The sequence below is a fragment of the Arvicanthis niloticus genome, chromosome 5 (assembly GCF_011762505.2).
Source record: "Arvicanthis niloticus isolate mArvNil1 chromosome 5, mArvNil1.pat.X, whole genome shotgun sequence".
NCBI lineage: Eukaryota > Metazoa > Chordata > Mammalia > Rodentia > Muridae > Arvicanthis > Arvicanthis niloticus.
In genome coordinates this window covers 102662004-102686054 of record NC_047662.1, presented here as the reverse complement: position 1 = coordinate 102686054, position 24051 = coordinate 102662004, and the positions used below count along the sequence as shown (strand labels likewise).

The 24051-nt window shown below is 43.0% G+C and overlaps 1 protein-coding gene across 4 annotated transcripts; it reads right to left on the bottom strand.

Moving 5' to 3' along the window:
- Window positions 1-1139: 1139 nt before the first annotated feature.
- Aptx (aprataxin) lies at window positions 1140-23278 on the bottom strand. Of its 4 annotated transcripts, none has more exons than XM_034501626.2 (8): window positions 23142-23278; window positions 18927-19063; window positions 17039-17085; window positions 16542-16826; window positions 14618-14677; window positions 12360-12586; window positions 2852-2955; window positions 1140-1609 (listed from the first exon to the last, which is right to left on the bottom strand). In XM_034501626.2, the coding sequence occupies exons 2-8, from the start codon at window positions 19054-19056 to the stop codon at window positions 1455-1457; spliced, it is 1008 nt and encodes a 335-aa protein (XP_034357517.1). In that variant the 5' UTR covers window positions 19057-19063; window positions 23142-23278; the 3' UTR covers window positions 1140-1454. The 4 variants fall into 4 exon arrangements, with proteins under 4 accessions (XP_034357517.1, XP_034357519.1, XP_034357518.1 ...); XM_034501628.2 differs by having other exon boundaries at window positions 17039-17080; window positions 23142-23183; XM_034501627.2 differs by lacking the exon at window positions 23142-23278 and adding an exon at window positions 22978-23123 and having other exon boundaries at window positions 1305-1609.
- Between the last annotated feature and the right edge of the window lie 773 nt (window positions 23279-24051).

Genomic DNA, 24051 nt, shown 5'->3' with positions numbered 1-24051 from the left:
GAAGAGCAGCATGCACTCACCCCAACCTTAAAAAAAAACCTATTTTGTGCAAAATGAAGAAATGTAAGCATGGTTACCTCATTCTCCAAATGTTCTTCATTATAGCTGGCATTCTTACAATTGTCTGATACAGACACCTCTTGCAGTTTATAACCAAATATTCAGTTTACTATCGATGTGATTACTATACAGTATTAGGTAGAAATTAAATAAACTCTTTTGGAACATCTATTTTTTCCAAGATACATTGGGGAAGCATTCTCTAAAGTTTAGTTAAATGTCTGTAATTCTCAAGAGCAGTGGCTGAAGCCTCAGTAAAATTTGCCTAAAGCTAACTATACACACTGCCTCAAGCTGCCCTCAGCACAGACTGTACTGTTAACTGACAGTTCACACTACCCCAAGCTGCCCTCAGCACAGACTATATGGTTCACATTGACCAAAGTTGCCCTCAGTACAGACTATATAGAGTTCATACCACCCCAGGCTGCTCTCCGCATAGACTATACAGTTCATACTGCCCCCAGGCTGCCCTAGGCTCAGACTGTACCCTTAACTGATAGTTTACACTGCCCCAGGCTTACACTCAGGAGACTCTACTGTTAACTGACAGTTCACTCTGCCTCAGGCTTACCCTCAGCACAGACTGTACTGTTAACTGACAGTTCACACTGCCTCAGGCTGCCCTTAGCACAGACTGTACTGTTACCTGACAGTTCACACCACCCCAGGCTGCCCTCAGCACAGACTACTGTTCACTGACAGCTCACACCACCCCAGGCTGCCCTCAGCACAGACTACTGTTCACTGACAGCTCACACCACCCCAGGCTGCCCTCAGCACAGACTACTGTTCACTGACAGCTCACACCACCCCAGGCTGCTCTCAGCACAGGCTTTACTGTTAACATACTCTGCCCAGTATTACTACTTCTTCTTCTTCCCTGGAACAGTCATACACAAATTATCTCTCTATACAGATGACTGCCACATATGTTCACTAGACACTCAGCCTGGTACAGTAGATTGAAAGCCTCCTCATGGAGGGAAGAAGAGTATCATAAAACAGACTAAAGTCAGAGAACCAGGCCCCCTCAGAACCTCAGCTACCTTGATGAAAAGACACTACAGGATCCAGGGTGAAGGTTGGAACAAAATATATTACCAGTCCTCTGCTTCTACATGGTGCATTTGAGTCTTAAGCTGGCTCTGCGCTCTCATTAGTCAGGCCTGACATGGTCCTAGGAAGGATGATCAGGCATGTCTCAGCCTCCATTACCAGAGAATACCCATACAAACCCGAATTCCCAGTTTCTGAACCAGAGTCGCCCTATATGTGGCCACTCAAGAATAAATAAGCTTTGTTTTGAAGGCTGTATGCTTTAGTTCAGGATTGAGCGGAACACAGGCAATGCAGACAAATGCTAGCACTGCACTTGGCCACCAAGGCAAATGTCATATGCCCCAGTGCTTCCTGAGGTGCTCTTTCAGCTGTGGGATGGAAGGCAGCAGCTGTTGACACTCATGGCACCGGAGAGGCAGCTTCAAGAGTTCACAAGTCCCATCCTTAACAGTTACTCTGCCGGCTTCCTGAACCATCTTGATCACAGCTACAAACACAAGTAAAGAGCAGATCCCAGTTATTTTGGAAACCCAATGAGACAATAAGAAAAAAGCTAAAATTAAAAAAAAATTAAAAAAAAAAAAAAAAAACATGACTCTAACCAACATACCCAGTATCCTAAAGCTCATACCTTAAAGCTAGACTTCACACTGAAAAAACGTACTTGCCCAGATTCTAAGTCTGAGCAGCCTACATTTGAGATGACACACTCTATGTAACTACATCATGGGCTTAATACCATGCTTTTCCCCAGGTGGCTCTTTGCAAAATGGTAGCTGCCACATTAACACTACAGCAGTACTGGGGTTGCATAGAAAATACACTGGAAAAGGCTTACATCCCAAATATACATAGCATCCCTGCACCACTGCTAACAGAACAGGAGACACCTGCTCAACTCCTGCCACAAGAAACAAAGAACTACTGAGCCCCTCTTCATCCAAGAACTCCTTAGCGTTTGGACATGAAGTGTCCCCCACTAAAGCCTTGAGTACTGAAAGAATGGTCCCAGCTGTTTGTAGTATTCAGTGAGGTGGTAACAACTTTAGGGGGTGGGACGTAGCTGGAGAAAATAGGTTACTGGGGACACCACTGAAGCTGTGTTTTGTCCCAGGTCCCTTCCCTGAGTCCGTCTCTCCTCTTTCTCTCGAGTCCTCACTGCCAAGAAGTGAGCAGCTTTGCTCATCCTCATCCTCATCCTCATCCTCATCCTCATCCTCCCTGCCAGTCTTCAGCCTCACCAAAGCCCAGCATCAGAGCCACGGACAAGTCCTCTCAAATATGAACCTACATACAGTCTTAACTTCTTAGGTTATGTCACTATAATGACACAGGGACAAAGCCTGGCTAGCACAGGCTCCAGGAACTGTCAGATTCAGAACCTGTTCACGCACATCTTCCCAGCGAAGAGTCTAACTCAACTTCCTAACTTCAGAACACCTGGCATTAACTGGCATTAACATTACTGAGCAGGCACTAACTTATCTGCTGTCATCAAAATGAAACATTTTTGACCCTGATGTAACACCTGAGTCCCACCAGGATGTTCACAGCAAAGTAACAATCCTATTACAATGAAACATCCTTGTTCATTTTAGGAGTGGCCTTTTTATAGAGATCACTAATTATATGTGGGTCATTTGAGACCGGGCTGTAGTCAGATAGTAAAACATCTAAGAAAATGAAGGAAATATTAAAAAATAAACATTAAAAACAGAATATTATTTACCTTGTGATTCCAGAAAGTAGTCTGTATTGAAAGAATTCCAATGCTTTTTGTTTTTAAGGCAAGGAGAATCAAAGTCCTGGCTGATCACATGAAGATGTATGTGGCTAGTTCAAAGATGGAGAACAAAAAGAACCAAGTATTAAAAACTATGGTTTAATCAGAGTGACAGCAGTCAAAGTAAGTACAGGTACATAAAGTTCTGATGCTGTATTCACTCAGTGCAATCTTCCCAGTCATTTAGTTGAGAATAGCTAGTGCTTGCCGTGTGTGCTGGACAGTTTTATGTCAACTTGACACAAGCTGAAGTCATCTGAGACAAGGAACCCTCAGTTAAGAAAATTCTTCCAGTCCTTCCGGTCTGGGCCCGAGCACTGAGCACATCCCGGGCAGCAGCTCTGCCCCCAATCTCACAGAACCCAGAGGAAACAGGCCTCCCAGGAGCTCTAACCTGGACAGTATCTTAGGTAAGCAGACAGCAACACCCACCCCAAACAGGGAGTAACTGGGACCCACTAGGACCCAGGCAGTCACTCTTGGTTCAAAGCACTGATTCCTTCCTGTCTGCACCTGAGAACTGAGGAGATCTTGGGCCTCAGATCTAACCCCAGTAGTAATACCCACCCCACACAGTTCTGAAACAACCAAGATAATAGGAAACACAGGCTCCAGTCAGAGACAGGGCAGGTAGCACTCAGGAAATCCAGATGGCAAAAGGCAAGCACAAGAACATAAGCATCAGCAACCCAGGGTACTTAGCATCATTAGAACCTAGTTCTCCCACACAAGAAAGTCCTAAATTCCCCATATCACTGGGAAAGTAAGAGTTAGATTTAAAATCATTTCTAATGATGATGATAGAGGACTTTAAGGAGGACACAAATAATACTCTCAAAGAATTTGAGGAGAACACAGGTAAACAGGTAGAAGCCCTTAAAGAGAAAACACAAAAATCCCTTAAAGAATTACAAGAGAACAAAACCAAACAGGTGAAGGAATTGAACAAAACCATCCAGGACATAAAAATGGAAGTAGAAACAATAAAGAAATCACAAAGGGAGATACCCTGGAGATAGAAAACCTAGGAAAGAAATCAGGAGTCATAGACACAGGCATCAACAACAGAATACAAGAGATAGAAGAGAGAATCTCAGGTGCAGAAAATACCATAGAAAATATTGACACAGCTGTCAAAGAAAATACAAAATGCAAAAAGTTCTTAACACAAAACATTCAGGAAATTCAGGACACAATGAGAAGACCAAACCTAAGGATAATAGGTATAGATGAGAGTGAAGATTCCCAACTTAAAGGGCCAATAAGTATCTCCAACAAAATGATAGAAGAAAACTTTCCTAACCTAAAGAAAGAGATGCCCATAAACATACAAGAAGCCTATAGAACGCCAAATAGACTAGACCAGAAAAGAAATACCTCCCGTCACATAATAATCAAAACACCAAGTGTACAAAACAACGAAAGAATATTAAATGCAGTAAGGGGAAAAGGCCAAGTAACATATAAAGGCAGACCTATCAGAATTATACCAGACTTCTCACCGGATACTATAAAAGCTAGAAGATCCTGGACAGATGTCATACAGACCCTAAGAGAACACAAATGCCAGCCTAGGCTACTATACCCAACAAAACTCTCAATAACCATAGATGGAGAAACCAAGATATTCCATGACAAAACCAAATTTACACAATATCTTTCCACAAACCCAGCATTTCAAAGCAGGAAATAGCAGGAAAACTCCAATACAAGGAGGGAAATTATACCCTAAAGAGCAACAAACCCTCTTCCAACAAATCCAAAAGAAGATAGCCACACAAAGATAATTCCACCTCTAATAACAAAAATAACAGGAAGCAACAATCACTGTTCCTTAATATCTGTTAACATCAATGGACTCAATTCCCCAATTAAAAAACATAGGCTAACGGACTGGATATGTAAACAGGACCCAGCATTTTGCTGCATATAGGAAACCCACCTCAGTGACAAAGACAGACTCTACCTTAGAGTAAAAGGCTGGAAAACAATTTTTCAAGCAAATGGTCCTAAGAAACAAGCTGGAGTAGCCATTCTAAATCTCCAGCCCAAGAACACAAAGGGAGAACTCTTGGCTCCACCTGTATAGGTAGTTGAGGGTGGACTTGCCAGGGATCAGTGGAAGTGGAGGGTCTTGGTGCCTGAAAGTTTGGATTCCGTAGTATTGGGAATTTTGAGAGCAAGAAGGCAGGAATGAGAGGATGGTGGGAGCACACCTTCATAGTAATAGGAGGAGGGGGGATAGGGTAAAGTGTTAGGCATCAGTGGAAGTGAAGGGCCTTGGTGCCTGAAAGTTTGAATTCCCTGGTGTTGGGGAATTCAGGAGCAGGGAGGTGGGAATGGGAGGATGGTGGGAGCACACCCTCATAGAAACTCCCAGAAATATATGGATTAGACATGACAGAGGCAGGCTGCCAGAAGATTAGATTCCAGAATTCAAACAAAAAAAATATCTTGATACTAAAATTTGTTTTGAGAATTGTATATTGCAGAATACACAGCCTTGGTGTTATCTACTCATCAAGCAAGCTAATATCTCCGTGCCTGTAATCAGCTTGAAGAAGTTAATGAAGAGTCAGCGCCCCTATTGCCTGGGCTTGGGGACTGAGGTAGTTAATATTGGGCTGTCTTTCTAGGGAAAAGTAGTGGTTTTGTTGGAACAGGGAGGATTAGCTAGGATTTATTGCATAGCCATAACCTATTGGTAGAAATACGTATAATTGTTATTAAGATGAAGTTATAATTATAATCCACCTGCCTCTGCCTCTCAAGTGCTGGGATTAAAGGCGTGCGCCACCACTGCCCGGCAGAAGTTATAATTTCTTAAATGATACAACATTTACTTTGATTTCAAATTTAAGGTTTTCATTGGTACAAGCTTCTTATTGATATAAAAGTGAGATTAATATTGTTACTCTCATAGGCATTGTGCCTATATAACACATTTAGGAATACAAGGCTTAAACCCAGTCTTTAACTTTTTTTAACTGATTTGAGATGGTTAGTCTGTGAGTTAAGGGCCTATAGCAAATTCATGGCTTTGAGTTTATTGTTAGGGTGTTTTCTATATTTTATTTAGAAATAGCTGAGAGGAGTTAACAGACGACAGTCCAGATTACCTTACATGGATAGCTGGTTTTCAAATCATCAGAAGTCTAAAGAATTAACATTACAGACATTTCTGTATTAATGTTCATTTTGATTAGAGACCTGTCTGCTCCTGACAGCTTCCTGTCTTTGATTCTAAGAAGAAACTGAGCATCTTTGGAGTTACTCCAGTTGTGGTGAGAGAGCCATTAGGCAAGAATTGCCTCATTTCATCTACAGACAAATTACTGTCCAGAAAAGAACACACTTGCAGAATAGTTGACTGATTATATCTGCCAAGACAGAGTAATCAGCCCTTAATAATGCTGCATCACTAGGTCTGTCAGATGATCCTAGACCAGAAGGCTGAAGATCGGATGCTCCAACGTTTTGTAGTACAGGGACTGTCCAGGTGTTCAGCGGTCTCTATAAATTGGCGAAGTTTTAGAAGCTATGCTTTGTGCTTCTCATAATTTCAGTTAACTCAGTCATTCTGGATTTCTGACAGGCTTGAAGATTTATAGTCTCATAGCCAATCCTGGCTTTTTACTTTGAGAAAAAAGATTTGAGAGGATGGCTTTCAGTTGACATTCATTCTAAAGCCAAGAAAAAAGCCAGGTTCAGAACTAAGTCTTGTAGTTAGGAGAGATGACAGAAGTTCTGGTTAGTCAACAAAATGATGGACTGGGTATTAGGTCTATCTTGTGCCTTACTGACACAAATTGGTATAGTTATGCTCTAATTGTATTTTGAGAGAAAAGTTTTATTTTAACAGGAAGGGTGCTATGTAGGAGCTATGGTGGGAGGAGTAAGAAGAGAAAGAAGAGGAGTAAGGAGAGGAGGAGAAGAGGAGGAGGAGCTAGGAGATGAGGGGGCGGGACATGGAGGCAGATGTCCTCGTGTCTCAGCCAGTCAAAGATAATTGATATATCTAGGTTGGGTATTGGGTTACACTTCTGATTGTATGGGCATCTTGTTATTGAGCATTACCAAACTTATAAAACCTTTGATTAACATTTAAGAAAATTGTATAAAGGAAAAAGGAGGAGGGGGATGGGATAGGGGTTATCTAAGGAGGGGAAATAGGGAAAGGGATGGCATCTGAAATATAAATAAAATATCCAATAAAAAATAAAAAAATAAAAAATTCTTCCAGCCAGGTAGCAGTGGCACAGGTCTTTAAACCCAGCACTCTGGAGGCAGAGATAGGCAGATCTTTGTGAGTTCAAGGACAGCCGGGTGTGCAGAGTGTGTTCTAGAATAACCAGAACTATACAGAGAAACCCTGTCTCAGAAAAACAACAACAAATAAAAAGAAAATGCCTCCATAAGATCAGGCTGTATGAAAGGCTATAGTATATTTTCTTAATTAGTCATTGATGGAGGAGGGCCCATCAATTGTGAGTGGTTCCATCCCTGGGCAGGTGGTTCCGGGTTCTATAAGAAAGCAGGCTTAAGCAAGTCATGAGGAGCAAACCACTAAGCAGCACCCTTCATGGTCTCTGCATCAGCTCTGGCCTCCAAGTTCCTGCTCTGAGTTTCTGTCCTGACTTCGTTTGATGATGAACAGTAATATGGAAGGGTAAGCCAAATAAACCCTTTTCTCCTCAAGTTTCTTTGGTCATGGTATTTCATAACAACAACAGTAACTCTAACTGAGACACCATGCAAGCACAAAGACCTAAATTTAATTTTCAGCACTGAAGTGAAAAGGCCAGGCACACTATCCTAGCACTGAGGAGGCAATCTAACAAATCAGCAAGCTCCAGGTTCAGTGGGTTCCGCTATCTCAGAAAATAAGGTAAAGGCTGGTATGGAAGTGTGTGCCTTTAATCTCAACACTCTAGAGGCATAGACAGCAGGAGCTCTGTAAAAGTTCAAGGGAAGTCTGATTTGCATAGCAAGCTCCAGGCCATCCAGAGCTACATACACAGTGAGATGCTGTCTCAAATGGGTGGATGGATTGATGGATGGACAGATGGATAGAAAAGCAATAGTGAGGTGCTGTCTTAAATAAATAAATGAATGAATGAATGAATAAATAAATAAGAAAGCAATAATGAGACTGTCTCAAATTCATAAATAAAAAATTAAATAAGCAATTGGCCTCAGATATACACACACATGAATACTTAATGCTTAGTAAGTATCTAATTAAACCAAACACTAGGAATTTTATAGTGAATAATATAGAAAAGGACTTTGCATCTATAATAATTAAATTCCAGTGAAGAAAAAAAATAAGTAAGGAAAATTCAAATAAAGAATAACATTTAAAAAAATAAAGAATATGCCATGCATACTGGCACATGCCTGAAATCTTAGCACTCAGGAAGTTGAAGTAGGAGGATTCTAAATTTAACGCCAACCTGGGCTAAACAGTGAGAGCCTGTCAAAAAAAAAAAAAAAAAAGGTAGTTGGGAGGATCAGAATGGGGACAAGAAGAACTACAGGCTATAATCAATATACATTACACATGTCATAATGAAATGCATTGTATATTATATACACTAACCAAAAAGCAAACAGAAGTAAAGGGAGAAAAGAGAGAAATGGAACAGTGACCTAGCCCCTACCCTAACCCAGTCTAACCCTGACACAGGACTCAAGCAATTAACAGGGCCCAGAGAAGGCGAGAAGGCCTCTGCCAGATGAAGCAACAGCTAGGCAATTGTGTCTTCAGAGGCTGAATTCAAAATCCAGAGATTCTCAAGAAGCAGCTTTGTGCAAATATGGACCACAAAGAAAGTGGGGTGGCCACAGTGAGCCAGAATTAGGAGAGCCAAGGAGCAGAAACTCAGCAGAAGCCAGATTATCACGGGTCTTAGAGGCCTGTAAGAGTGCTGTGGTTTTGTTCTGACTACATCACGGAACTGCTGGAAGAGATTATCCCACTTGTACCTTTAAAATAGGGCTCTGACTCTTGGGAGAAAGGGATGGAGGGCATGTAAGGTGGGACACAGGGAGTCCTAATGCCAGGCTACTGTAACAGTCAATGCCAGAAACCCGCACAGCTTACATTAGCTACAGCAGAGATGACGACAAACAGCCCAGTTTTGGCTGTGATGTGGAATAACACTAACAAGACTGACTTAGTGGTACACATTTGAACAGTGCCACTTGCTGAGATGTTTGGACTGAGCTGATCGCTCTGGTGATAATGTGCTTGCCCTGTGAGCATGAGAATCTGAGGTTTGATCCCTAAAACCCACACATATAAAAAGAAAGTCAGGCATAGGTCATGTGCTTGAAATCCTTTACTAGGGGGGTGGAGAGAAGTGGATTTCTAGGTTAGCTGGCCAGCTAACTTAATCAGCAAGACCAGGGCAGTGAGAGTCTCTATCTCAAAAAAAAAAAAAAAAATGTGAGTGCACCTGAGGGGAAAAACACTTGGCATTCATCTCTGACCTCCACCTGCATACACACATACACACACATAAACACACATAAACACACACACATATATACATACACACACACACAGGTAGTTTTACTTTGTTAAACAAAATAGAATGCGTTTTTGTATGATTTCTTTATTCTTGGCATTAGTGGTATGTCACTTTGTTAATAATCAAAAGCCACCATTTGTGTGCAGAATCCAAAATGGAATATAAGCAGTAATAAATGAATAAAAATGAAGGGAGCCATATTAAAGAGGGAGAGGAAAGAACTAGCTTTGGAAAACAGTATTTTGGCTGGATACTATAAAGCTAAAAGGGGAGGGGAGGCTTTTCCCAAATACTGCACTACAGTAATAAATGTCTTTCCACAGGAGATGGGTAACAATTCTATAAGTGTATTATATGTATGCTAGGACTGAACACACGGTGAACTCATTATAATGAATGACATCGAGTTTCTCACGGATAGAGAAAGAAGACACAAAACAGGCAAGCTGGGTGTTGCTTGTGGAGATGGACTGGGAAGAAGGTACCAGCATTTCCTGGAAGGTAAGTCAAGTCTGGAAGGAGAACCAGCAGGACTTACACTTCCCACCTACACACATGAACACAAATCAGAGATGGGGAGAGGGCTTAGGATTTGTGTGTTACTTCCTGGCTCTACCTGCTGAGAGAACATAGAAGCAAAGACATCCTAAAATCAACCACTCCTATCATTATAGAAACCTGGAAGGACCTAGATCTGTCTGGGGAAGATGAGCCTGGACACCATGTAGGAACAGAAAATAACATAAACCTTAAAAGATGTTGGGGGCAAGGAGTGACAAAGAACCAATGTAAAGGAGCTTCCAGTGAAACAATTTAAGCAACAACAACAAAAAAAAATAAAAGTACTGAATTAGAATGTATAGAACTTCCACAAAGTGGAAAAAAAGAAGTTCCACACAACTTCCGCACACAAAAGGACAGTTCACACATTAGACGGGCAAGCATGAAAGAGAAAAGAGTGCAGTAACCGCAATGCAGCAGTGCAGCAGTGCAGGCACCAATCCAGCTGAGTGTGGGGCAGTAATCTGTGATCCAGCACTTGGGAAACTGAGGCAGGAGGGCAACTCTGAGATCAAGGTCAACCTGAGCAAAACAGCTGACCTGGAGACAGACTGAAGCTTGTCTCAAACAATTAAATGAAAAATTAAAATAAAATAAATTAAAATAAAATCACCAATAGATAATAAAATGACAAGTCTAAATTTGAGCTACAGGATAGAAACAGTCTTGAAAAATAACAAAGGTCATCTCAACAGCACACACCTCTGACAGGATGAGGACACTTCACAGATGTCACACATACCTACACTGAGGGAGATCTCCCACCAGGGTTGAGCAACACACCTAAGCCCAGCACTCAGAGGAAGCTAAAGGACCATGAATTGACTAGCCTAAACCATGTAGTGAGTTCAGGGCCAGCCTGGACCTCAGAGAAACCCAGCCTCAAAAAAACCAAAAGAAAAGACAGATGTCCTACAAACAGCCAGTACTTGTCAAAGGTAAGAAGATGAGGAACTCAGACTGTGGAGGCTGAGGACAGGCTGAGAAAGGACACAGCAAAACCCAATCTGCCTTTCAGTCAGCGGTGGAAGGTCTTTGTTCTACTTCACACTTTACATTGTATTTTCTTTAATTAAAAATATTGCTTTACACTAGGAAAAGTTGTTCCATTTTCCTTTGTTGGTGGTGTGGTTTGTTTTAGAAAGTGTCGCACTCTCCCATGTTCCTTTCTACCATATTTACTGGAAAATTCCATCATCAGGCTGGAGATGTCACTCAGTTAAGACAGTGCTTATCCAGGCTGCATGAAGTACTGGACTAAACCCAACCTTGCATAAACCAGGCATCATGATGCATTCCTATCTTCCCTGCCCTTGGGAGATAGAAGCAGGAGAATCACAACTCATGGGCGACCTTGGCTCCCTATCTCAAAATAAGTAAATAAACAAAGATAAAAATGTAAAAATAAAAGTATGCTTAGTGCCAATGAACGACACATCTCAAAACGGCTAGCTAAGGGGCTGCAGGGATGTCTCAGTAGTTAAGGGCAGGAACCGGTCCTCCTGAGGCCCAGGTTCCATTCCCAGCACCAACAGGCAGTTAGTTATCAACCATCTCTAACTCCAGTTCCAAGGGATCCCACGCCCCCTTCTGGCCTCCATGGGCACCAAGCCTGCATATAATAGAAATATGTACAGGCAAAACATCCATACACATAAAATTAAATAAATCTTAAAAATATTCAAGTGGTTATCTGGAGTAGAAAAAACCTCAGCCTCAGGAAGCTGATGTGACAAGAGTTCAGAAAAATAAAACCTTTAAAATCTAAGTTTTAGCCAGGCGGTGGTGGTGCATGCCTTTAATCCCAGCACTTGGGAGGCAGAGGCAGGTGGATTTCTGAGTTCGAGGCCAGCCTGGTCTACAAAGTGAGTTCCAGGACAGCCAGAGCTACACAGAGAAACCCTGTCTCGAAAAAAAAAAAATCTAAGTTTTATGTTGTTTATTAGGTATAGCTTTTTAATAGTTGGGACTAAGGCGTACCCCAGAGGTATAGCCCATGCATTATCTTATTGCTTGGACCAAATAAACTGCAGGAGTTTCTCCTGCAGGCACTCTGTGGTGAGAAAAACCACTATTTTGCCCCAAATTCTTCTGCCACAAGCCACTGACTCCTCATCTAAGGTAATGAAGCTACTTCAGCAAGCTTGCATGTAAAATGCTTAAACTCTGAGAAAAAAATTTAAAAAACTAAAAAGCAGGAACTTGGGCTCACAGGCAAGTCAAGCAAGTAGGAGATCTGGCCGACCTGATACAGAAACATTCCATCTTCTCCCCAGGGCCTTAAAAATACTCAGACATTCAAGTCCAAGCTGCTCACCCGGACGACCCAGCATGCACTACCTCATCCCAAGACTTACCTCATGCTGGGAATGGCATGGTAACCCAATCGGAAGCGCAGTTTGCTGGATCCAGCAAAATCTGCTATCACCTTTTCCCCCACAGTGTGCATATGTTTGAGAAGTTCAAGGTGTTCACTGGTCACAACCTTCAGACTGGAAATGGAGACCCACGGTAAGACCAGCCAGTGGTGACGGGCTTTGGGGTACTTATCCTTAATCACCACCACCTGATCATCTTTGTAAACCTAGCAGAGAGCACAAGGGGGGGGGGAGATATCAGCTGGGGGTTTGGGCATGTGCCATCGACTCAGTCACTTACTTGAGAACCTGGTGAAGACAGTGTTAAGAAGTAGAGCAGACGCAGACACACTCACAGCATCTTCCACCCGTCACATCATTACACGGTGAGGAACCAGGGTTCCAACCCAAATCCCACAAACCCCAGAGCCCATGTTTTCAAACACCACACCACATAGGATGCAGAGAGACACCCTGTACAAGAGTTCTCAAGAACTCAAGGTTAAAATCTCCCCAGGCAGAAGTCAATCCCAGCTTTCTAACACAGACCTGGAATACATGTGTATAAACTTCAAGGAGCCCTGACTGAAGCAGACCTCAAAGGCTCCTCCAAAGATGACTGATGACTTCTGACATGGAGACAGCATTACTACAGTCACCATCTGATGATCCCTTCAAAGGGACCATGCTCAGGTTAGCAAAATTTCTTTTTTTAACATTTATTATTTATTTGAGGAGACCATAGGACAACTTAAGGAGTTTGTTCTCTCCTCCTACCATGTTGATTCCAGGGACTGAACTCAAGTCATCAGCCTTGGCAGCAAGTACCCTTACCCACTAAGCCATCTCACCAGTCCACAATCTCTGCTAACAGCACCCAGAAGGTAAAAAGAGACAAAACAGCATATTCATCTCAAGTGACACTTAGGGTTTAACACTTTCGCTATCAATCACAGTTTACACATTTATGTACAACAAGAAAAGGAAAAGCCATGAGCGCTCAGGCTAGAGGCAGCTTACATGCTCTTCCATGACCCCTGTCCGTCAACAATGAACGGATAATGTGCTATATATACAAAATGGAACAGTATTCAGGCAATCGGGACTGGGTGTGGAGGCGTATGATTTTAATCCCAGCACTCAGGATTATCTCTATCAGTCTCAGGAAAGCCTGGTCTACATTGCATTTCAGGACACCAGGGCTATAGAAAGAGACCCTGTCTCAAAAAGGAGGGGGTCACTGGAGAGATGATTTTAAGAGCACTAGCTGTTTGTTCTTCCAGAGGATCCAGGCTTGATTCCCAATACCCACGTGGTGGTCCACAATCATCTGTAATTCCAGTCCCAGGGGATTCTTCTGGCATCCTTAGGCACCAGACACAGACATACATACAGGCAAAACACCCTTCACATTAAAATAAATCAAAATACTTTAAAAAAAAAAAAAAGAAAGAAAAATGAAATCACAAAATCTACAGGGAAATGGAAGGACTCAGTATTTGGATCACTAAGCAAGGTGATCCAAAATCAGGAAATTTTCATAGATACGGCCCCTAGCCTATAATGTAGACATCTATATGTAGAAACCGCTATTAAGTGTGGGTACAGTATAACATTTAGAGAGGAGACCAAGAAATGTAGTATTAAGTGACACTGTACTCATAGAAAAGTGCAGGAAAGCCGGGCAGTGGTGGCACATGCCTTTAATCCCAGCACTTGGGAGGCAGAGGCAGGTGGATTTCTGAGTTCGAGGCCAGCCTGGTCTACAGAGTGAGTTCCAGGACAGCCAAGGCTAACAGAGAAACCCTGTCTCGAAAAACCAAAAAAAAAAAAAAAAAAAAAAAAAAAGAAAGAAAGAAAGAAAGAAAAGTGCAGGAAAAAAATCCCTCTAGGAAGAACTGACATCTTTTGGCTTTACTTATTTATTTATTTATTTATTTATTTATAGATTTCTTTTTGGTTGGTTGGTTGGTATTTAGGATTTTCTTTTTTCATTTTTTAAAGATTTATTTTTATTATATGTATTCATCATTGCTCTCTTCAGACACACCAGAAGAGGGCATCAAACCCCATTGCAGATGGTTGTGAGCCACCATGTGGTTGCTGAGAATTGAACTCAGGACCTCTGGAAGAGCAGTCAGTGCTCTTAACAGCTGAGCCATCTCTCCAGCCCCTTTGGCTTCATTTATAATTATGACTTTTGTAGCGTGGTCATATATTACATGACAGACACTAAATTCATACAATTTTATTCTTACCTGCACTTTGGGGTCTTTCATAGACAGCTTCAAGCCTTGACTCCAGTGGCCCAGTGATTCCTAAATAAAAAAAAAAAAAGAAAGAAAGAAAACAATGTAAATGTGAACGACATTAATTAAATGTAGCTAATACTACTTATCAGCAAAGTCCAAATACAACATGGAAGTAAGGTCAGTTTTTGAGAATTACACTAGACTTCCTTGACTTCAGTCCATCACCCTTTAGGACCACAAGCCTCCCCACCGTCTTCTACATTTAGAACTGAGTGTAAGGATGGAGGCCTGCTGTAACTTTGTCCAATGTGCAAGGATTTCTATCCTGAATAGGAGCAGCTGTGATCACCTGAATAAGCCTGTGACAAGACTGGGCTACATATTAACTTACTGGGGGATGAGGAGGGAGGAGACACAAGCAGCTATCAGCTGCTGGAGAGGGGAACTCCTCTCTGATGAGGTAGTCACACTTGGGTTGCCCAGGCTCCTGTAACCAGGATCAGACTCACTGGTTCACCAACTTAGACTTGGGTGGAATGGTTGGTCTGTCATTAGTGCCATATCTGGGGTGAAGAGACATCTGTTCACATCTCCCCAGGAAAAGTTCCCTAAGACCAAAACTGCCAGAGTACCAAGCAGCCTCCTTGCCTGTTTGCACTCCAGCTGCAGCCTAGCCAAGTGTCTCCTTTGACATCAGCATGTGAATAACATTATCTATGAAGGCTTCAGTGTTAACAACCAGACAGACAAGCAAATGACCCATTTTTGTATTAAATACTAATTTCACTACTATGGGAAACAGATGTATAAGGAGTGGATGAAGTCCTGAATGAATGTGTGTTGTTGCCAGGACCAGTCAAGGCAAGGACCTCACTGCCTAGATGGATTCCCCAGATAAGGCCCAGAGGGATGGCAAATCCCTCCTCTGGTCCCAGTGCCAGTGCTTACAAATGGCTGGCTATGCAGTGTGTGCAGAAACCATCAACCACAGCACCTCCTCTAAGGTGTTTGCAGCCTGAGACTGCTCCCTTACAGTGACCTCCTACCAGTATTAGTTAACCTGTCTCCAGGTTCAGCTATATACAATAGAGCCGCCTCCTCAATTCAGATGTATAAAATAATCATGCTGAGTTTCTGGGCTGTTGGTGGTGCTGCCTCTCCATTAGAGAGCACAGCCCACCTAATTCCAGCTTCTCTCTCTCTTTTTAATTGGATATTTTATTTATTTACATTTCAAATGTTATCCCCTTTCCAGTTACCCCTCTAGAAAGCCCCTATGCCATCCTCCCTCCCCTTGCTTCTGTGAGGGAGCTCACCCACCCACCCACCCATCCACTCCTGCCTCCCTGCCCTGGCATTCCCTACACTGAGGCATCAAGCCTTCCCAGGACCAAGGGCCTCTCCTCCCACTGACAACTGACAAGGCCATCCTCTGCTATGGGGCTGGAACCAAGGGTCTCTACATGTGTACTCTTTGGTTGGTGGTTTACCTCCTGGGAGTCTGGTTGGCTGATACTGTTGTTCTTCCTATGGGTTCCAAACCCCTTCAGCTCCTTCAGTCCTTTCTCTAACTCCTCCATTGGGGACCCCGGGCTCAGTCCAACGGTTGGCTTAATTCCAGCTTTTCTGGAAGTTTGTCCATTTTTTATTCCCTCACTAAGCCAGGCAGGGTGTGGCACGCTCTCATCACTGACTGCTCTGTCTTTCTTCAGGTGGTTTACCTCAGGAACTTAATAGAAAAGCATCTAAAGGGACATTCACCAAGTGATTTTCAGGCCACAAACAAGTGACTCTTTCATCATGGTGAAAAACCCTCATTAGATTAATACCACCTCACTGTATACAAAACAATTTACAGTGTACAAAACAATTCAGCAGTCATTATATCTCAATTCATCTCCACATCATCTACCAATCACACTAGTCTCACCTCTTTGGTGATTCCATCCTTGCCCTTCTTAAGGGGCACAGAGCACTGGCTGGGGCTGCTCCCAGGTGCCAGCCCTGTTCCAGACTTAGCTTCCATCTCCTCACTATCACAGTCTGATCTCTTCCTCTTCCTTTGTGTTGGGTTAGGGCTCTCTGCCACTTCCTCAAACTCTACAATGTATGGATAAAGTTCATTCACCATGTGAAGAACCTGACCAGGCAGCAGCTTCATCTCTTGGTCCTTCCCAATGACGACTGAGTCAATGCTGGTGGGATTGACCCCCATCTGTGGATATAGAATTGTAATGTAAGCAGAACAGCAAGAATGCCATCGGTGATAGAGTTGCCACTACATTAACTGCTTACTCTAGCTGACTATTATTCACACCATCACTCCCCCATGACAAAGGAGTGTTCACTAGCTGACACAGTCTAAAACAACATCATAAGAAAACTATCAAGTATAAAAGTGGAAAGATAAGTCACGAACACACATACCTGCTTTACTTTGACATATCTCTTGTTACACTCTGCTCTCAACTGTACTGAAAGAAACAAGAAATCTTTAAACACAGATACAACCAAAACGGTTAACTCTGTTGTCCCATAAGGACAACAAAGCTTGACTTCTCCAGGCAACCCCCTGCTGAGCCTGTTCTGCTTCTGCCTGGACCTACAAATTCCGCCAATTTCTAATAGTTTCAAAGCCTTCCATAAAATGTTGATCAGTGAGCTGGCCATGGTGGTAATCCCAGACTTGGGAAGTAGAGTCAAGATCAGTTCAAGGACAGCCTTGGCTGCCTAGCTGTGTGTGAGGTCTAGTCTGGAATATGTAAGACTATCTTAAACACTTAAACACACACACACACACACACACACACACACACACACACATTACATTAGTGCATGTATTCTTTTACCTACTGCTAATAATTTGGCTGAAAACCTGGGTTGGTGAGGGGAAGTGGAGGCTGGAAAGATGGCTCATTGGCTCACTGGCTAATACCTGCTGCTGTTTTTTCCAGAGAACCTAAATTTGGTTCCCAGTACTGGACAGCTCATTACTACCTTTGAGCCCAGTTCCAGAGGAATATGATGCCTCTGGCCTTCACAGGGAACTGAAGTCAAATATACCCACACACACACATATAATTTTAAAAATAATAAAAATAAATCAGAAAAACAAATGTTCAGTATCTTTCACTCTTTGAAGATGGTTGCAGTGGCATACACCTTTAAATTCCAGCACTTAAGAGGCAGAAGCAGGTGGATCTCTGTGAGTTAGAGACCAGCCTGGTATACATAATGAGTTCCAGGACAGCCAGTGCTACAGAGTGAATCTCGAGAAAAAGAAAAAGCTGTGATGCAGTTTTCATGAATCCCTCCAGCCCCCTAGCCAGCTCGAGACCACAGACTGCCTAAAAGGGAAAAGCTAGCTCATGATTAGAGAAGGGAAAAACCTACCGAGAGGTGGGGCTGAAGCTAAAGTAGAAGAGGACTTGAGAGGGCTTCTCTAGCATGGGCTTCAGGGCAGGGAATATTACCATCAAGTGACTTCAACAGAGAAAGAGGTAAAACATACGATCTTGGAAAACAGAAGTTCAAGCTGGCCTGAAGGGATGGAAAGAATGTTCAAGAAAGCACTGCATAGCCAGGAGGTGGTGGCACACACCTTTAATCCCAGCACTTGGGAGGCAGAGGCAAGTGGATTTCTGAGTTCAAGGCCAGCCTGGTCTACAGAGTGAGTTCCAGGACAGCCAAGGCTATACAGAGAAACCCTGTCTTGAAAAACAAAAACAAAAACAAAAAAAAAAAAAAAAGAAAGCACTGCATAACCCCAACTCTAAATCCAGAACCTTAGGATTTACACTGAGCATGCCTACAGTTTGCAGCGGGGTGTGTGTGTGTGTGTGTGTGTGTGTGTGTGTGTTTCCCTTTTAGCTTTTCCCATAAACCATTTGAAAGATGACCCTCTTACAGACACCTACTCCCTGTGTATGGCAGTGTGTAAAGGCTGACACCATCCCACTGTGACTCAGCTAGGGTTTCAGCTCGGAGATTCCAGAATTTACTTCTTGTCTTTCTGCTCAATGGATAATTACTGAACACAGCAGAGTACAAGACTCAATCGTGCCATCCCAATGTAACAAGATGTCAGCCACTCATCCCTTTTCTGAATCTGCCTTATGTGTTACTGCACTGTGAAGGCAGACTCTAGGATGACCCAGCCCAGGTGTTAGCTAAAAGAACACAACTTTATGAGCCTTGTTTTTGGAATGCACCATGTCTTGGTTTTTCAGTAAGAACACCAGGAAATGTGTTTCTCTGGTCATCATTATCCTCCATAACTAAACACAGTCATCTTCACATTGCTATGACCAGTTACCTTGCTGTCGGGAACATTTCTTATCTATGATCTTAGTCTCTGGGCTTCGACCAATCACAACAGCTTCCAAATGGGGAAGTTTGATTCGCTGGTGCCGGATGTCCTGTCTCACCAACCAGCACACCCACATCTTGGCTCTAAAAACAAAACAGAATTACTGAAAACCAAATCACCCAGGTCACACCCAGCCTCACCACATACAGCATGGTCACTGAGACAGGTGACTTCACCTCCCTAGTCTCTACTTCCTCACCTATAAAGTCGTGTAATGACAGGACTCAGGAGGCTGCTGAGGATTAATGCAGGTAGTATTTATCCCTGCCAATCATGCTAAGCAGTCAAACACTTGTTACACATTTGTTGCTATCCTATGCCAGGCCATTAGGTTAAATACAGAGTGTCCCTCAGAAGTGTGTAGAAGAACTGTCCCTGTAAGTTGAAGAGCCTGGAGTAGGGTGTGTGAGCAGACAATGTATATACTAGTTACTGTGATAGATACAAGTACTCTAAGAGAGTACTTCAGCATCGTGGTGTGTGTGTGTGTGTCTTACATTCACAAATCAAAAGCATTTTGGCTGGTGGTACCAAGAAGCACGCACCGTCAGCAGGGAGTTCAGAGCAGATTAACAATTTACTGCTTCAGTTCAAAGTTCTCTGTCAGTCAGAAAAGGCTTCCAAAACCACTAGGTCAGAGAAGGTTAGAGGCCAAAGGGGCTGAGCAGGAAGGACTAAAACAGGCATCTCAGGTTAAAGCGCAGACTTCCACAAGGTGAGCATGAGTCAAGAAGGCAGACTTGGCTGCACCAGATACACTGCCTCAAGAGTCACTCAAGAAAAGAGCAAAGGTAAGGAAAGAACACCAGGATGAGAGAGGCTAAGCTTCAACATAATCTGCAGGAGACAAAGCCAAGTTTTACATGTCAGAGTACAATGAAACAGAAGCCCAAGAATACCTAGCCAACAGCTATGTGTAGTGCAGGAAGCTCAGATCAGAGACTAATCCAGAAGCTGCTAATAAAACAGAGGCCAAAAAGTCCAAAAGACAATTCAACAGGTCTCTGATATGAATATAAAGTCAGCTGTTCATCTAAGATCCTAAACCCAGGCCCAGTAGTGATGGTACATCCCATTTATAATGCTATGTTCCATGGGCATTTGTTGGACCTGCTACAAATTGATAGATGGACAGGTAATAGACAGGAAAGTGAAGCATGTCCTCGCTGGGTATTGAGAAACAAGTCTTATGATTGACAAACAAGCCAGCAGACAGTGCAGCTTCTGAGTAGAAAGTAGAAAAGTAGAAAGTAGAAAGTAGAAAGTAGAAATGAACAGTTAGGAACATGGCAAGACAATGGAAATAGCACTCCCTTCTGCCACAAATATATACACATTCCCTGAAGTTCTTAAGTTGTGATGTTCTGATATACTACTTCCTGGGAAGCTGATGCAGTTACTGCACAATGCTTACACAACAAACCTTAACAGGTTGGCCCATTTGGGCCTCCAGACCCAATTTGTAGGAATTAATGACTGTAGAATACAAGAACATAGAAGGATGGGTGTTCCTTAACCTTAGCCAGACCCTCCAGTAAAATTCCATAAACTGCGAGCATCATGACAGCAGACATCACTGTTACTTCCAGAATTTACTACTTAGCATACAACAAGTCGCCGGGCAGTGGTGGCGCACGCCTTTAATCCCAGCACTTGGGAGGCAGAGGCAGACGGATTTCTGAGTTCGAGGCCAGCCTGGTCTACAGAGTGAGTTCCAGGACAGCCAGGGCTACACAGAGAAACCCTGTCTCAAAAAAACAAAAAAACAAACAAACAAGCATACAACAAGTCTACAAAAATCAGCAAGCTTACAATAAATGTTGGCAGATAACTGATTAGTTTCTGAAGGGCCAGTAGCACAAGTAAGGAACTGAATTTCAAATTAATTTAAAGTTACACAAGTGACTTTATTCACAGAACCGACCCCACTGGCCATCCTTCTCACTCCCCAGACATACATGCAGGCACCTTTACCTGCACATCAAGAATGCAGTATGGCTCCTGGGGAAGTTATTGTAAACATGGTATTCTGGTGCTGACTTATCCTTCTCTCCTTCCTAGAAACCCAAATCTTAGATCCAGGTCTTATCTCCTCAGAGGCCAATGGAGTCATCATCCTTCTTGTACACCTTATTGAATATAGTACAACTTTCACAGCTCCCATAGCCCTGGTAACAGACTCCCCTCTATATCTCCTTCAGAAACATGGAAGAGAGGTCTCTGGAGACTGCTGCTGGCCTGGTTTTGTATCCCAGGATCCCAGGTGTTCAGCATAACTTATTAAGAACTACATTGGGGGCTGGAGAGATGGCTTAGTGGTTAAGAGCACTGACTGCCCTTCCAGAGGAGCCAGGTTCAATTCCCAGCACCCATGTGGCAGCTCACAACTGTCTGTAGCTCCAGTTCCAAGGGGATCCAACACTCTCTTCTGGCCCTCATGGGTTGCATGCACATGGTACACAGTCATACATGCAGGCAAACACTCATACACAAAATTAAAATGTAAATTTTTTAAAAAAAACATTACGGTGGGGACTATGCTAAATGTCTCATTTATATAAGATCACACCTTCACTAGGGAAAATTAAGGAAGAGACAAATAAGCACCATGTAAAGCAACCAAGATTCTGTGTGCCAGTTAGAATTTGAACTCTTTCCAAACAATAGGTTCTTAACCACAACACGATATTGTTTGGGGGCTGGCTCATTCATTCAATCAAGATTATTTTATGCCTACTATGTGCTTCATGCTATTCTAGCATTGGGAATCAAGGGCTAATACATATGTCCTCCTTTCAAAAGCCTTCAATCACATAGAAGACCCAGAAATAATTATAATCAGTAGGGTATGATTTGCCTGTAGAAAGAGTATTATGGAAATATAAACCCTTAGTACCATGTGAAGGAAAGTTTTCTAGAGATTCGATGGGTGTAAGCTGAGTCTAATAAACTTGATTAATTTGGTAGGAATAGGCAGCCTATGTGAGCAACAAGAACCAGAAAATGGAACTAGGAAGACATTTCTAGGCAAAGAGAACAACAGAGGCAAACACACAAAGCCATGGCACATTGAACATGGAGAAGCATTAAGTGTTAATGGCCTAAAGCTGAAGACAGAAAAGGGACTAGAGACTTAAACAAGGTCCAGATAAAACCCCATGTGACTGGCTGACAAGCTGAAAATGTGTACATTTTAATAGGTTTTGTAATTCAGTTGATATGGAATGCTTGCTGAAAGAACAGGGAGTGGGGAACAGACATATCAGCAAACAAGTCGGTAACAACCAACCAGGAATTGGACAAAGATTTCCTTACAAAGATCATCTTGGAAAAAAGTATAAGAACCAAATATGCATTTCTTTCCCACATAAACAATTCTGTATAAAGATTTCTATGACGGAGGCCTGTGGTCTCAGTACTAGGGAGGCACAGGCAGGATATCCAGAAGTTTGAGGTCAGACTCTACATACTGTAACCCACCTTGAAAAAGAAAAAAATGTCCAAGCCCGGTGGCAAACACCTGTATCCCATCACTGGGAGGTAGGGACAAGATGATCAGAAATTTGAGGCCAGCTGGGCTACATGAGATCTCTCAAAGTAAGTGGGGAGGCAGGGACTCTTAAGAAATCCCCAATATTTGTCGACTTCTCAAAAGTAATTTCCCATCAATTCCGAATAGATGTAATTTCAAAAACCCCTGCTTTGTTGAATCAATCTCTGCACTGTATGAGAAAGGCCTTACTGCTTCCGGCATTCTTAAGGCCCGCTGTGGACACTGCTAGTGCACCTCAAGTTACTCTTGGAAGGCGTTTCTGGCAGAAACACGTTCCCGTCAGGCTGAACAGCCCTGTTGGCATGGACTGTGTCCACTCTTATCTATAAATATTTTCATGCTGATCTTGCAGCCAACTAAGTACTGGAGTCGGGTGGGGGGGGGGCGGGGAGTGAGAGAGGCGGGAACGACGGGGCGGAAACCAAAATTCTGAAACACGCCCACCTGAGCAGGACGAAAGGGTGGAGCCTAGTCCACCCAGAAGCAGGAAACCAGGAAACCTCGAACTCCACCCTCAAGGTCACCACTCCAGATTAGCAGCCCGGGCCAAACGCCCCTGCCCGCTTCTAACCCAACCAGCTACGAAGGCAGGCGGACCACTAGCTCACCTCTACTGCAGACACCCACAAGCCTCCACGCTACTCCACTGCGCCTCGGTGCTTCCGGTGCTGAAAGATGTCGTCACAATTGACTGCCTAGCAACCGATGATGAGTCCAGTATCTTTTTCGAGAATTGGCTGAAACGTTCTCTCGCCTGATAAATCCAGGTCGTAAAGTAGTCGTAGTAGCTAGTTGTTACCAGGGAAGACAACTCCTTAGCCTTCTCTGAGGCATCTAGCTGTCACAGCCTTCCAGTGTCTAAATCCAGAGAGATTTCTGACAGCAATCTTCTGTTGCTTATCTATGCATCCATGTCGTCTCTTAGCACTTCCTCCTCAGGAAGTTTGCTCTATGTTAAAGCCATCTTTAAAGGGAAGGAACGGGGTTGGAGGTAGTGAGACAAATTCATTCTGTAGCCTAAATTGTCCCTTAAACTCGCGAGAATCTCCTCTTGCCTTAGATTGATTCCCCAGTGCTGGGATTGCAGGTGTGAGCTACCAAACACAGCTTTGCAGACATCCTTTAAGCTACAGGCTGGAGTGCCTTACCACCAACGTTCAAATTACATTTTTCTTTCTCTCTATAAGGAGAAAAAAAAAAAAAAAGACTGAAGAGAGAGACAGAGGAACCCTGCTAAGATTTTTTTTATGATGTCTTCACTAAATGAACTGAGGGCAATCAGCCAGGCAGGAGGTTGGGATGACATATTTGTACTGATTTTTATAGCAATTCCAGGACGTTCCCTAAAAGTCTTGTATTGTAAATCACCAAAGACTTCTTGGCAGATGAAAGAATTCCTTTCTCGTGAGTAAATTTAGAGTGTAGAATCTGAAACGCAGTAGAAACTGAATCCTATGGAGTCCCTTTTTTTTTTTGGGGGGGGGGGGTGGTGTTTAGACAAGGATTCACTGTGCCCTA

Bases quoted from the DNA above. Each gene is read 5' to 3' on its own strand.
- Aptx (XM_034501626.2), bottom strand. From the start codon at position 19,056: ATGTGGGTGTGCTGGTTGGTGAGACAGGACATCCGGCACCAGCGAATC. The intron at 14,678-16,541 runs GTGAGACTAGTG...TTTTTTATTTAG, and splicing joins AGGATGGAATCACCAAAGAG to GAATCACTGGGCCACTGGAG. The intron at 2,956-12,359 runs GTAAGTCTTGGG...TCTTTGAACTAG, and splicing joins CATGCCATTCCCAGCATGAG to CCACATACATCTTCATGTGA.